This window comes from Penicillium expansum, assembly GCF_000769745.1.
Source record: "Penicillium expansum strain MD-8 chromosome Unknown contig198, whole genome shotgun sequence".
Classification (NCBI taxonomy): domain Eukaryota; kingdom Fungi; phylum Ascomycota; class Eurotiomycetes; order Eurotiales; family Aspergillaceae; genus Penicillium; species Penicillium expansum.
The window spans coordinates 86,367-101,480 of NW_015971402.1; the positions used below are offsets into that span (position 1 = coordinate 86,367).

Consider the following 15,114-nt stretch of genomic DNA (forward strand, 5'->3'; position numbering starts at 1 on the left):
GTATGTGCCCCACATGATAAACTCAAAGGGCCTTGGCTGATGCCTCTATATCCTCAGTCTTCTTGATCTGATGAGAAGGAAGTCTTTTGAAGGGAATTAAAAGGGAAAAGACCACGGTGAGAACAGTACCGGCCAGGGCGAAGGCAAAGACATCCTTGATACCAGCCATATATGCCTCTCGAACCAAATTCAGCTGTTCACCCTTGTACAGGTTTGCGATATCTGAGACTCCAATGTGCAAGATCTCTGCTGGATCGATTTGAGGAGCAATTCGTGCCAAAGTCTGCAGCAGGTAGTTGTTGAAGATAGAATTCGCAGCCGAAACAAAATAAGCTCCGCTGATAGATTGGGCCACTGAGAGAGGAAGTTAGCGGAGAGGATCGATGCCAATAAGATTTTCTAGTACTCACTGAAAGCTACCCCCGTTATCGCTGCTACGGTTTCTGGCGTCGCGAAACCCTGGAGCGCCGTCACCGGAACCTGGTTTCCTAGACCAATTCCGAGCCCAAAGGGAATCTGAGCGCCGATATACCATGCCTTCGAGGTGTCGACGTCGATACAGTAGATCAGGGTGGCGCCAAGAACAGCTATGAGTCCACTAGTAAACTCGATGGGTTGTAGGAAGCGGGTCTTCCCAACAATCCCACCGCTGACTATAGCCCCGCAAGTATAGAAGGCCATGAACGGAAGACAGTAGACGCCACTTGTGATAGCGGACATGCCATGAACAGCCTGGAAGTAAATAGGAAGATAAAACAGTATCTGAAAGTTGGCTAGGTTGGCACTTGAGAACAAAATCGGAAATTAGCTCGAAAGTCAAAGCAGACAAGACTTCTGGGTAAAAGGAAGCATAAACCATACTCACATGAACGCGTATAAGAGCTGGGACCATGTAATACGGGCGGACAGCATTTTCAAGGGCATGAGAGCGTACTCGCCCTGGAACCACTCGACAACCACAAATGCAATCGTCAAGACAACCCAGACAATCAAGGTGGCAATAACAGAACCATTGCTCCATGGTTTCCCCATGCCGCCCCATTCCAGAGCTAAGGTCAAGCAGATGATTGAGATGAATAGCAAACTCCAGCCGGGGAGATCGAGATGCAGTAGAATCTCCTTCCACGTCGCAGGGGTGGGCTTAATGTGTTTCGGCATTCGCAAAAAGAGAAACTGTAGTACGATAGCTGTGCCTCCCACCGGAAGGTTCACCCAAAAGCACCATCTCCATGTAGCCTCAGTCGTAAACGCGCCGCCTATTAAAGGGCCAATGGTCGTGGCAACCATAAAGACACCCATCCATAGGCCGATGAGCATGGGGCGAGTCTTAGGGTGTGCCGTGAAGTTGATAATTAGAACAGAGCCACCGAGGGTGCCCGCACATCCCCAGCCCTGTAGAGCTCGACCCACGATCAGCGCAATGCTGGTAGGTGCGGCCGCGGCCACGATACTTCCAATCAGGTATAAGGCAAGTGCTGTCATATACGTCCATTGAGCTGAGAAGTATTTGTACATCTTACCCCATGGGGCGGAGGTTGTGCCGACGAGAAGGAAACAGGCACTGCTGTACCATCCGATATCGCTAAGTGCGTGAAAGTCACTGGTGATTTTCGGAATAGCCGTGGCAACGATCCCCTACAGATCGAATCGATCATGTTAACTTCGTACAATAATCAAACAGCGTAGTACTATAGACGTGAGTAATACTAACCAGGTCCAAAGCTGCGATCAGGGTACTGAGACTCAAAGTGGCCATGATAATCATCAAGCGGAAGGACGTCGCGTACTCCAGGTCTGATTCCTGGTCCAAGTCCTGGCTCAAGTCACCAGTGCCCTCGGTCTCATCGCTTCCTCGTTCCTTGATTCTGAGGTTGCTAGTTTCAGGCGAATGGCCTGCTTCATTCTTGTTGAACTCTGAATGGGAAGTGGGTGCCGACATATTTCACGTTATTGCCTGGCGATAGTATAGTAATGCTCAAGTTATCTGCCATTTTGAGACATATTTGAGGAGAGCAGTTTATATTTATGCAGCCCTGAAGCCCTTTTAAACCCACAAACTTCATTGCAGCGGACAAATAGCGTGAATGATGCGATGTATGAATCCGCCGATATCATGGCGGAGTATGTAATTATCGAACAAGGCCGGTGGTGAGCTTACCGCACTTTTGTCCGAATATTACCGGAGTACGATAGGTTTTAGACAACATCGTGCCAACCGACCAAGCAGAAAATTACCTAGGTAGTAATAAATTAAATCAATAACCCATGCCTATAGCCTAGGGCACGAAGGTATTAATGCCTTCTAAAAAAAACTATCTAGAAAGAGATAAAAAAGAGTATCTAAAAAGACCATCTAAAAAGACATCATAAGGCCGCAAACACAGCCGAATATCTATACCATACATTGCTATACACGAGATTTCTGTCAAATTATTTATAATGGCGCGATGGCGTCTAAAACCTGTCGTACCGGAGATCTCGTAATTTACGGTCACAAAAGATGATAACACCACTGCTCCGCCGCATTTCCGGAGGTCCAAGACTCTAGAAAACCCATCATGCTCATGCCCTAGTGCTCAAATCACTTAGTTCCTTTTTATCGATCACCTGAATCTGGATCATTTGCCTGCGAGAAAACATATCGCCAGGCTATACGAACTACTTGTGTGCATCAACGTGCAAGCCACCAGATACACATAACCCATCATGGACGCTACCCCTGCTCAGCGTATAGGACAAGCTCGCAGAAATCCCACCATCGACCTAGATGATTGGGATTCAGCGGTGCCGTCCAGACGTAAGAAACCTCGAAGAGGAACACGCAGCTGCTGGGAATGCAAGCGACGAAAGATGAAATGTGTATTTGATAGCCCCGATGACGCAGTCTGCGTTAGCTGCCATAGACGTTGGACCAAATGCGTGAGTCAGGAGTTCCCCGAGAAAATGTCCACCCCTTTGGACAACAGTCAGTTACGGGATCGCCTGCGACGAGTGGAGTCCCAACTTGACCAATTTCTTGCTGCGGGCGACAATGGCCAAACAAAGAACCCAGATCGACAGCTAGACCACGGTATCCCAACCCCGACCTCGGTGTACAAAGGTCCCTCAAAACATGCGCCTCCTGCATCGCATCAGCCCAGCCATACCCCGGCCGAGGATGAACGTTCTCATGACCATCTCAATCTCGACAGGTCATTCCCTGCCAATGTTGGCGGTACTTCCAGGGCAAATGCATTGTCTCAGACTCTCTACAACTCCTTGCCCTCGCAGGAAGATACCGCGAGAATCCACAGGGCCAGTGCTCGCCACAATTTCATCCCATTTCATGAAATCCTAACCACACCGTACGGTATTCTTGACCGGGATGGCTTTCGGTCCCAAAGCCGCCTTCTTGAGATACCGGGCCCGAACGTAAACCCAGTTCTCATAGCGCATCACATGCTGCATCTAGCGAGCTTCCTCCAGCACCTGAACCCCGATCTTCATGAAGACCTTCGGGATCTCTCGGAGCCTCCACAAGTCATACGCGAACGACTAGCGGATAAAGCAATCAATCTGGTGACCACCAATGATAGGTTTGTGGGCAGCATTGAATTTCTAGAATGCGTTATGATTGAGAGCCTGTATCAAGGCAATTGTGGATATCTACGACGAAGCTGGAGGGCTGTGCGGAGAGCCATGACTATTGCGCAGTCGATGGGGTTTCATCGGTCGGGGGGCCGTCCTCAGTACAAGCTTCTCCATCCGGAGACCAAGGCGTACCCACACTTCATGTGGTTCCGCATTGTCTCATACGATCGACAGATGTGTCTTATGCTCGGTATGCCGCAGGGGGCCACCGATCGGAGTATGGCGTCCGACACGATGCTCGACGATTCGGCCAGCGGTCGTCTTGAACGAATCCATTGTGTCATCGCATCACGAATTTTGGAGCGCAACGAATCCGACTCGGCCAGCTATGATTATGCCTGGACGCAGGACGTTGATAAGGAGCTGCAGCGATCCGCCCGGAGCATGCCAAGTCGATGGTGGTTGGTCCCGAACCTCAGTGGTCAGACGAAAGACTCACAGGCCTTGTTCTGGGAAATGCGGCGACTGTCAGAACAATTATTTCACTACAACCTTCTCAACCAGCTTCACCTTCCCTACATGCTTCGCGAATCGGTTGAGCGTAAATTTGATTACTCTCGAATCACTTGTGTCAACTCCTCGCGAGAGATCTTATCCCGCTTCATCATGCTGCGCCGCTGGAACAAAGTAGCTTTTAGTTGCCGCACCATCGACTTCACCGCATTAATGGCCGCCATGACCCTGGTATTGGCACATTTGGATGGTCATCGCTCCTCCAAGGTTGACAATTTTCTCGCCCCCCAATATTTGAGCGACCGTGCCATGATTGAGCAGGCACAAGAAAACATGGAGGAGCTCAACCGTCTGAACCCCGACACTCTGAGTGCACGAAGTGCTCAATTGCTGGACCGGTTACTCGCCATCGAGGCCAAGGCAGCTGAAGGTGACCTCCAAAGTGCCCAAAGCGTAAGCGTACAAGCGCCCCATATTGAAGAATCACAACCGGACGACTCGACAATTTCTGATAAACACGACTATATCCCATATTTTGGGGTCATTAAGACTGCGGGCGAGAGTCACGCTGACGGGATAAGTTCACAATATGTGCCACCGGCAAACCACCAACAGAGCAAATCTCCGGTCATCATGCGAGCAGGGACGGATGCAGAGACGCAAGCACAGCCCACCTCTCTTGCAACATCAGTACCTCCAGATCCCTATAACAATACCTACTGTAATAAAATCAACAGCAACGGCAGCAACAATAACGTCACAGCCCTCTTTGCGCCGCTACTCTCGGAGGTTCTCTCGGATGATCCCATGCAGGAGTTTGAGTACCCTGGGACGGCAGCTAAGATTGATGACGATCCATTTCAATATCTGGACTTGGCTTTCTTGGATAACCTGATGAGAGGCACAGAGGAGGATGGGCAAGGTAGCGCATAATAGGCCGCGGTAGAAAAGCGCAACATCTATGCCATCTGCATGTAGACGTAAATTACGTGCTTGATGCACATAGGTAACCAGATATTTATGAGATTTATCTCATAAGGCTGCTTGCTATTGTTGACAACATCATATTAGTTTGGAATTGTATTTGTAACGGTGGTCCAAAGCGGTTGGCTCTCACAATATCTTAACACTCTTCAAGGAATCAACTCTCCTCAGAGAGGCAGTTTCTGTGATTGCATCCTCTGGTCATTTAGTAACCACTGTTTCCATACAAGAAAGCAACTACCTACAGATAACCACGATGATCATGATCTACACTAATACCGGTGGCTCAAATGAGTGTGTATTCCAACGCTGAAGTAAGAATATATTCAAATCTAATACCTGACAAAGAGCCTGCGCGTAATTCATAAATAATAAATCGTCTCGCAGACCCGAATCTAACAAACGAAAAACCATTTCAACAAATCTATCCTATGACCCGTAACCCATATATCCTGTATTATATACAGTACTGGGCACTTGAGTCAATCAATCCCAATACATCAAATCCTCACCCCCAGTTTTCGATATGCACAAAGCGCGAGAGCTATCTTGTATGCAGCATCAAATATCAATCCACATCACAGGTTCAAGTCTGAACTCAGCGCAGCAATAGATGGTAAGGAACCACCCAGTCGCTCAGCTACTCAGTATTTACTGAGGGGAGGCTGAGAGAGGGGGGCCAGTAGGGGTGGGAAGGCCAGTGGAAAACTCCTGGAGCTTCTCAAAGGGAATAGAGAAGGGCAGGTCGGTGGGGAAACCGGAGGGGAAGGCACTCGGAATTCCACTAGGGATGGGGAAGGGGAGCTCTGTGGGGAATTGGCGCTTCTCAAAGCTACTGGGGAAGCCGCTAGGGAAACCGCTAGGGAAACCAGTAGGGAAACCAGTAGGGAAACCGGTGGGAGTGGGGAATCCCGAGAAAGGAGGGCCGGTGAGAGTCGGGAAGCCACTGGGAGGTCCGTTGGGGGGAGGGCCCTGGTGGCCGTGTCCCCAGTGCAACTGACGCTTGTCGAAGGGGAGGCCGGTGGGCTCAGGGAACTCAGTGGGGAAGCCACTGGGGAATTCAGTGGGGAAACCACTGGGAATTCCGCTGGGGAAGCCCGAAGGAGGAGGACCAGTGGGAGTTGGGAAGCCGCTGGGAGGAGGTCCGTCTGGGAACTGGCGCTTGTCGAAGGGGAAGCCGGTGGGAATAGCTGTGGGAATGCCCGTGGGAATGCCGCTGGGGAAGCCGCTGGATAGGGTGGGCGCATCACTAGGGGCGCTGGCGAAAGGAGGGGGACTCTGAGGCAGGGAGCCGATGAAGTGAGGAGGACCCTGGGGCAGGGCGAGGGCACAGCCCATCATTCCCATAGCAGCGATGCCGGTGTACTTCATTGTGATTGGTATAGATTAATTGGAAGATATATCGAAGTAAAGAATGGAGAGATTTGAATCGAAAATCAGACTCAGATATATGGGTTGTATATCAAAGACAGATCTTATAGTTTGAAGAAAATTATAGGAGGGCCCAGGACGGGTTTATAAGACTGCCGATTTATTAGGCTTGTTGATCTGGGAGCTTGGTCCTATGCCGAAGTGGATTCCGTGATCGCGCCATGACTTCAGTGTGGTTGCCTCGTCGGAGGCTGCACTGGCCAGAAAGTGGACTGGCCGGACGACGATAGTACCCTGAAACGGTAGGAGTGGGCTTGTCGATCTTAACTCGAGGGACCTTAGGGTCTGCAGGGACCAGGCACAAAGCACCCGTGGACGGGTAGAGGTACATGCCCTGTAGCTGAGGCATTTTCCTTCAAGCCTTCGCTGGCCAGCCAACGCGTAAAAAAGGTAAAAAGTGGTTCTGGTGCGTTCGACGAGGCAAGTATCGACGGTATGGTTGAGCTACAGACGCCACACCCAGGGACCAAACAATAGTGCGACGATCATCTTCCGTGTGCAGAATATCACAAAAAGCAAATCGATGATTGTCGGGATGGTCTGACTGCATCAAATGCCTTCCTTCGAATCCTTCGTACCTATCGGGCTCGCAACGTGGTACGGCCGAGAATTCTCACTCGGCACCAGCGCGCCTGGCGCCAGTTGCCCCTTTTTTGAGGCTGTAGCACATCATGTCAGAGATGATGTGCTCATACCTCCATTTTCCAGCTTCATCATACTTTGTCCGTAACATAATGGCTGGTTATTCGTTTCATGTGAATTGATTTCGCCACATCGTGCGTATCAGGAAGGCTGATACACAGTCTGTGTCAGGATATGCTGGTTGTCCACGGGTGAGGGTGGACTCAAGGTGGCTGGAAACGGTTGGGAGAGCCACAGATTGATAAGTGAGGACGAATGGTCACCGCCTGATCGGCGAAGTGGAACACTTCTGGACCAATATTTTCTGAGTTGGGAACTTTTAGGCTGGTTTTGCATCCGCAATGGAGACGCGCGCAGAACGATTCAAAATGATAGTCTCCCCAAGGTTGAGTTGTAATGTTCCACTAAAAGACAGAAAACATTGCCTGTTTCTACAGAAGTTCGAGAACATAGAGATACAGGCCGCAGTCTTGGAGATGGCCTGGAACATCAATCGATGGCCGAGTCGTCGTCAGCCCTGAGGTGAATGGGGTCTAACTGGCCCACAGTGGGCCCCGTGACATCGAATCGACGTTGAGAGTTGACACTTCCACTCTGCCCTTAAAACACTTGCAACATGGACATCACGACAAAATATGGACCTGTTTCGTATTTAGATTCAATATATCGGTATATCGACGTGTATCTTACATCCATGGATTGCACGGACGCGTGTACGGAGTAGGTACCGCATGTATCCATCATCCATCATCCACCATCCGAACTTGCGAAACTGCCGATTGTTTCCTCATGTTGATTTGCCTTTTCACTCCACTAGCTTCTTTTTAGTTGGCTATACACCAACGGGGCCAAGCATTTTTTGTGACTATTAAGCTCACTCAGCGGCATGTTCTCGGGACTTGTGCTAGGAAACAGCTTAGTTTCAGGGCTATTAGCGCTGACGGTGGAGTCTCATATTAACCCTAGAATGTTGAATAGTATATTCCGTACGGAGTATCCTTATTTAAGTTTAAAATATGGCTAGCCGTTTGAAGCTTTAAACTCAAACTTCATTTCATCTGGGGGTTCAACGCCCCACGGTGTGTACGTGGAAATTTTCCCCGCTATATACAGAAAACCGCCGTATACATGTCATAATTGATAGATAGCAAAAATGAAACGGGAAGGGAAGAAGCAAGCACCGCGAATCTAGCGGGTTCACAGAAACGGAGGGAAATCCAAGAGGGGGTCTAGTATGAGGACGTCGGATTGAATGGACAAAGAGAGGAAGTCTAACCGAGCCAAGAGATGTAATGGATGCTTAGGCCTCAGGTGTACGGAGTACAGGATCGCAGAATCGACATAGATCAAAAAGCCTTCCGGTCTAAGTGTCCTACATCGTGCAGAGTACGGGGCCACAAAATTAGTTTGATTTCAGGGGCGAGCTTATATGTGTCAAGGAGTCCGGAGTCTGCGACCCGCGACTCCTGAAGAAGCGAAGAATGGAGGATTAACTCTATATTCCTCAATGCCGCTGTTTGCGCATTAGGGAGTCAGGCGAGCTCGGATGGACTGTTGGCGTTGGAGTCATACTGAGCAGATGGCGGGACGAAGGTGGTACGGTCATGGAGAGATCGCGAGCCGACGGCGTATAAGCCTGCTTTGAGGAACTGAGACGAGCCGTAGCGGAATAATTGTAGGCCGGGGTAGAAGAGAATGAGGATCGTCGGGACTGGACGGGGCTACGGGGTGCGTGGCTCGCAAGTGCTCCACCAAATGAAGATGAGTCCAAAGACGCTCTGTGACCCGCGAGTTTGGGACGAAGCATGTATGATCTTTCGACCTCGTCGTCGCTGCTTGACCCGATGTCGAATATCGCTCCGTTAGTGAAGGATACCGAGGATGTGCGGCGGTGGGTCCTTGCTTGGGTTGAGATGAGGATTGACTCACTCGACTGCGAGACAGACGGGTTCTCTAGTGATACAGTGCTTCGTGCCTTTCTCAGTTCCCGGGCTGGCTGATGCCGTGGTTGCCCGTCCGAGTGCCTCTTTTCCAGCTCGGGGCTGTGGGATCCTCTTCGCCTGTCGCGATAACGTTTCCTTCCGCTGCTGTCTGCCGAGTCAATCGAGTGACGGTTACGGTTTGGCATACGTAGATCAACCTGGCTGGGGCTGAAGACCACCCGGGCCCGCATGTTTTGAATTGCATTATCGAGTGCCAGCTCAATGGCGCAGTGATTTCGGATACGGCTTAGTCTCGGCCATGTCGCCCGCTCGCCACTTAGGCATGCTGAAAGCATGAACTCTGTTGTTGGATTTTCCAAAAGGCGTGGGAAGTTGGAGGAAATGAGCTCCGGGTATATGTTGATGTCTCCATGATATTTTTGGTTCACAATTGAAGCAAACTTGGTCATTGATGTTGGGAAGACTCCAAGTTCCGAGAGGACGTTCATCCGATGCAGAACCTCGTCTTTGGCAAGGTGTGTCATCGTGTTCATCCATCGAGGGATGAATGAAGGGCCGTCGTCTGTCTCATTCTGTGGGCCTGTTTCCTTTGGAAGGAATGGCACCACATGGGGGTTAACTTGGGAGACAATGAAATGATTCACATTAAACATCTCTGATAACCGTGTCATAGGCAGATCTCCATCAACAGAGCCATCGATATACTGTTTGTGAAGATCATTCCACGGGACTGGTTCCCCTGTCAGTGGATCTTTAGCCATTAACGTGAATGGCCTGAAGACAAAGGGAACAGAGCATGATACCGCCCTTGAGAGACATTAGAAATGGTTTGATAGTATGAAAAAGGGGGAACTTACACCGCAGACCAAATCAACACATTGGGCGCAGAAATATAGTTCAACAGCCGTGGAAGCTCATACATGCCGGCACTCGACACACAGATATTGAGGATTCTGCGGGTGCGGTTATATGCTTCCTGAAAGGTCATATCTCCAAGCCAGTTCCTGATAGTCTTCGCCAAGTGGGATATGTCAAGAAAGGATCCAAACTTCAAAAAACGAGTCATCTTCTGCAGGATGTTTTCCTCTTGGCCCTTCTCATTAAAGACGTCAAAATCTCCATGTACGTAGGTATCCAAAAGTGCCGGCAGCTCTTCATCTGTGCGCGTGCAAAAGACCGCGCATACAATGCTACCAGCAGAGGCGCCTGAGATAATTCGAGGGATCATGTTTGCCTCATAGAGTGCCTTGAGAACTCCGATGTGGGTCATTCCAAAAGTGGCACCACCGGAGAATAGGAGCGCACTGCGACCAAATGCCTGTCGAGCTGCCAGCAGCTGGTCCAGGATATACTTCAGCTCCAGGCCATCGCAGCGATCATGCACCGACAGATCTACCAGCGTGGCGATGGTCTCCAAAGCTGTGGTAATGTACCTGTCAATCAAGTCCTTGGTGCCGATATGCGAATGGCGATAGAGAGAGGCATTGCTCATATGCGCCAGATCCCGACTCAGCGCAGTGCGCACCAGAAACAGCATCCGGCTTACGTCGCAGCTGATGCGAGCATCTTCCAACTGTCGCAATCGATCCTGTACCAAGCGAGGATCATATTCGGTGGAATCGAGTGTCTGCTTCCAGGCATTGTTGTTCTCTAGTTCATCCAGTTCGATGGCGCAACTTCGCCATTCCTCGTACGATACAGCCTGGAGCCAAAAGGTTAGAAATGGTCACTCTGCAGATGCGATCGCCCGTCCCAGGTACACCGCGTGTACTTACATTCTTTATTTTCAGATATAGGACTTGTTTGCGATCCTCGATGTCCGCCCTTTGTTTCCGCTCTTCCTTGGAGAGGCCATCACGGTAGGTGTGCAGAGTATCACCGGCCCAGTTCCACGAATCCCTCACAAGCGATGATACAACTGGGATGGAGATTGTTTTTCGGAGGCGCCGCGGGGGTGAGGGTTGGGATAAAGGGTGCTCTTGAGAGTGTTTGCGGCCATGATGGCACTGAACTATTGTGGGGTCGCCCAACACCGACATAGCAGGCCTGTGCATTGGGGAAGCAAGCCATCCAGCCGGGGTATGAAACGCGGAGATCTTTTAACTTTAAACTCGTAAAATAAGAACCAAAGTAAATGAGTTGTAAAAGTAGAGATATTCTACAGAATTGAAGTCAAAGTTTGGCGGTGACCTAACAAACGTCACGAGGACCAATGGTAGCCAGTTTCCTCAGGCTTTTTTTTGGCTGACCACTTTGGTTCCTTGTTATGACGATTTCACTCTTACTCGATTCCTAGTGGACTCTATTAATCCAAGTGGAGATATTCAATTTATAATATTTCAGCTTGTTTGGTCTCCTGTAGCCGATAATATCATAAGACCGATTTTTTCCCCATGATCTCACCCCACGATCATCTACCCCATGCCGAGTGGGGAAGCATATAATATTTCCCTACAATGTATACTGATAGATTTTTCATAATTTCTCACTTTTTTCTCAATCGATTCTCAATAGAGATGCCTCTAATTTCTTTTTGTGTAATTATTGGAACATAATGTTCTCAAATAATTGGGCATCAACCTCGTGGAGCCCTGGCCGGGGGCTTCTTCACATGCCGCTTGCATGTGAGCCCCCAAGGGCTGATTTTCGCCTTCCTATGTCATCCTTTGAGATTGTGTCGCTACAATGAATACGTATACGGAGAGTGCTGAATATAATTGGACAGCATAATAATCAAAAGCAGAAGGTTATCATATTTCACGGAGCCACTCCTTAAGTGCATGTCTTGCCCGCACCTCGACCCCATTCTCGCGCCAGAAGTGGCCTGCCCCATCGATCATCCGAAATTGGAACTGACTGCATGGCATGTGCACCATATCGCCTGACCACCTCTCCAATTTCCCAACGGAGGTAAAGGTATCCTGGTCCCCAAACAGTGCAAGGGTGCGATGCGTGCTCTGTTGGTCTGCTGGACGCGGGCAGGGGATGTGAGAACCTTTAGGCGTCTCCGTTTTCAAATTCAGCGATAAGGTCGAGAATACAGTCAGTAACTGGCTAATTGGGGGCAATAGCGGAGACACGAGCAGATAGGAGATGGATGTCGTCAATGCACGGAGGTCTGGGGAATCGGTCAGACTGTGACTCATTTGAAGTTGCTCCAGGGACAATGCGGCTATTCGTTTTGCTGTGCTCTTAATCTCTTGTATGGGCGTTGCTTTGTTCGTAGAGATTGTCGTTGACGCGGATTGGAAAAGGTCGAGCATAGTATCCAGAGTCGGTACATGTGAGGCAATCAAAGATCCATATGAATAGCCACCAAGAATCACATGGATATCTGACTTATTCTCAACTTCTTCTGTGCTTTTGGGGGTCCTTAAAGAGTCTACTTCCCCCCTCGGGGCCAATGCGAGCTTGAGGAAGTGCAGATATTGCAACATGAATCCGTAGAACGACACGTAATCACCAAGCTCAGGCTTTGAAGTCCAGCTTGTTCTTCCTTCAGAATCACCAGCTCCCCTATATGTCATTTGTTAGCAACTTGGTCATGACAGGGTGGTGGTAGTGTATGATTATACCGAAAGTTGAAGGTCCCCACGATGCACCCGGCTTGTAGAAGCTCACTACCGATGAAACTCACGACTGGATCATCGTAGCATCCTCCTAGAGTTGCATATGGATGCGCAACAATGGCACCGCGGTTGAACCAGGTTGTTGCTGATTGTATATTTTGGAGCGCGGGCGGGAGATAAATGCGGCATTCGAGCTTGTTGCCATCGTAAACAGACGGGAGGAAAAAAGAGAAGCTTGCTGACGGAAGATCCATGGCTTGGTTTTATTTATTTCATATTTCCTGGTATTGATTGCTTTGAAATGCCACGCTTACAGTGTGCTGTTAATCTGAAAGAGGTCGAAGGTGCGGCGAGGTTTTGGTGGGCCGCCCACCCCAATGATTCGGAGACCATCTACTAGACACAATTAGAACATCCCCTTTAGAGCCAAGTGTAAAAATACGGGTGTATAGCGAGAAATATAGTGATCCAATGTATCTATAAATATGTAGGAAAACACTAGAAATACATGTATACCGCGAAAATATGAGATTACCACTTGGCTGGAAGATGCTATGTAGATCGTGTAGATTTGGGCTATTATTTATTTAAACATGTACTAGGTGCAACGATCATGTCAGCCATGACGGATCTGGTTCATCATCTTCTTCCGACCTGGCATCTGAATGATGGAGATCTGCATCTCTGAGTAGATCGGCTGGAGGTTCTGGGTCGTCATTTTCCAGCTGACCAGCGTGGGAGTCCTCATGACCCTCCTCCAAAATGTGGTCAATCAGAGGAGAATCTTTGGGAGAAGTAGAGTTCAGGGGTGCATCCTCTTCATGCAGCGGGAGGCCGAATGCGGGAAGCAGCAAGCCCCTTGCTTCTCGCAAGGCCTCTAGCTCGGCTGCAATGCAGCAAACTAAAAGCTTCCAGTCCTTATCCTCGGCGAGCTCCAGATGTGATTCGATCCGGTGAGTGGTTCTTTCCAAGTCATCCAGAATACTTTTCACGAGTCCTTCTTTGTAACCTGGCGATGTGGATCCTCCCGACTCGGTCGTTGATGTGGTCATCTCAACATAATGTCGCATGTTGGCTTGTAAGCGCTTCTCAAAACCAGTGACATCGGATACCGCTTGTTTCCATACTCCACCTCCTTCCTCCAGTGCCAGTATTTCCGCATCCACTTTCTGTTGCCTACTGTGCAAAACGACTTGTTCGGTGTTCCAATGCTCCCGGGCCATGTCAAGTGTGCGACGTTTGGGGTTCAGAGAGTGAAAGGTAGGTTCGCTTGAGCTTTGCGATAACGGTTGAATAGGAGGGTCACGGAGGTAGTTTCGGATGTCGGAGTCGAGTATAGACAAAGATTCAGTATAAGAAGAAAGCTTGGCATCAACCGAGTTGTTGATGTCTGATATCTCGTTCACAAGATGGCGATGTTTAGCCTTCATCTCATACAGCCTGGTCTCCAATTCATGAATGTCAGTCTCAAGGTTCCGAGCTTCTTCTTCTAGTTGCTTTGAACGTCGGCTCTCCTCATCTCCATGTATAGTAGTAATAGCGTCTTCTAGACCAGTTCTTCTCGAGAGGAAGCTTTGAATATCATGCAGTGCGTTGTCTCTTTCTTTGGTCTGATACATGAGAATCTCTCGTTCTTCTTCTCTTAATTTCAGTAGATCATATATTGATTGAAATATGCCCTCTCGGGCAGCCCGAAGCCCGATCTTCTTGGGCACAGGCTGCCTGGTGGGCACTGTGAGAGGGGAGTGTGATCGGCTCGCATTAGATGACAATGTTGGAGTCAAAGTTCCATTTGAGACATCATCTGCTTGAGGCCCAGAGAGAACAGAGAGAAGGCCTTCGCTTTGAGCATCGATCAGGACTTGGAGATTGCGTTGGATGTGTTTGGTCTGACGTTCAACGTGTAGGAGAGGGTCATGGTGGTACATAGAAGCTCCAGCCGGCACAGGTGGCAGCATTTTATCACGAAAAGATTGTTGAAGAAGCGTCGACATGACAGAGCAAGGAGCGTGGATGGCCAAGCTTCAACCAAAGGAAGAGTTGGAGCTTTGTCGCGGCAATTCTGGGTAGGAAGACTATTTAGTAGGTTTAGTCCAAGATCTGACCAACTCTTGAAATCATCACCGGATTAGAAAGAAATAATCCATTTGCCAGCTGATGCTGAACTGTTTATCGCGGACTGGGGCCGCTCGCAGCTGACCGAGCGCCATCCACGTGATCCTTCATGTACAGTCAGCTCCGCTCAGGCGTTGACGTTGCTCTCGCGCCAGCAAAGCTTCTGACAACTGCTCCCAGCTTCCATTTGTACGTGCACTTCATCCATTTCGTCTCTTTCATTTAATCAACCTTTGTCTTTTATTGTCATCTTCTCATTATTTGGGGTGACTAATTCTCCCTTGACACCTTGTTCTGCGCTGGGGCTGACTCGCTGTTTCAAGCTCTCCCGATTGACGTTGCTTCAT

At 49.4% G+C, this 15,114-nt stretch overlaps 6 protein-coding genes across 6 annotated transcripts; 1 reads left to right on the top strand and 5 right to left on the bottom strand.

Moving 5' to 3' along the window:
* Positions 1-22: 22 nt before the first annotated feature.
* PEX2_062800 (MDR family MFS transporter) lies at positions 23-1,939 on the bottom strand (the record flags this gene model as incomplete). The annotated part of the gene is made up of 4 exons (XM_016743551.1): positions 23-354; positions 411-784; positions 866-1,635; positions 1,712-1,939. 4 exons carry the CDS (start codon positions 1,937-1,939, stop codon positions 23-25), a joined length of 1,704 nt encoding a protein of 567 aa, XP_016596258.1.
* Positions 1,940-2,706: 767 nt separating this feature from the next.
* On the top strand, positions 2,707-5,016 carry PEX2_062810 (uncharacterized protein; the record flags this gene model as incomplete). The annotated part of the gene is made up of 1 exon (XM_016743552.1): positions 2,707-5,016. The coding sequence occupies one exon, from the start codon at positions 2,707-2,709 to the stop codon at positions 5,014-5,016; it is 2,310 nt and encodes a 769-aa protein (XP_016596259.1).
* A 702-nt stretch (positions 5,017-5,718) lies between these two features.
* On the bottom strand, positions 5,719-6,438 carry PEX2_062820 (uncharacterized protein; the record flags this gene model as incomplete). Its single annotated transcript, XM_016743553.1, has 1 exon — positions 5,719-6,438. One exon carries the CDS (start codon positions 6,436-6,438, stop codon positions 5,719-5,721), a length of 720 nt encoding a protein of 239 aa, XP_016596260.1.
* Positions 6,439-8,644: 2,206 nt separating this feature from the next.
* Positions 8,645-11,122, bottom strand: PEX2_062830 (putative Patatin family phospholipase; the record flags this gene model as incomplete). Its single annotated transcript, XM_016743554.1, has 3 exons — positions 8,645-9,890; positions 9,941-10,785; positions 10,859-11,122. The coding sequence occupies 3 exons, from the start codon at positions 11,120-11,122 to the stop codon at positions 8,645-8,647; spliced, it is 2,355 nt and encodes a 784-aa protein (XP_016596261.1).
* A 711-nt stretch (positions 11,123-11,833) lies between these two features.
* Positions 11,834-12,906, bottom strand: PEX2_062840 (uncharacterized protein; the record flags this gene model as incomplete). Its single annotated transcript, XM_016743555.1, has 2 exons — positions 11,834-12,599; positions 12,659-12,906. 2 exons carry the CDS (start codon positions 12,904-12,906, stop codon positions 11,834-11,836), a joined length of 1,014 nt encoding a protein of 337 aa, XP_016596262.1.
* A 357-nt stretch (positions 12,907-13,263) lies between these two features.
* PEX2_062850 (uncharacterized protein) lies at positions 13,264-14,610 on the bottom strand (the record flags this gene model as incomplete). The annotated part of the gene is made up of 1 exon (XM_016743556.1): positions 13,264-14,610. One exon carries the CDS (start codon positions 14,608-14,610, stop codon positions 13,264-13,266), a length of 1,347 nt encoding a protein of 448 aa, XP_016596263.1.
* Between the last annotated feature and the right edge of the window lie 504 nt (positions 14,611-15,114).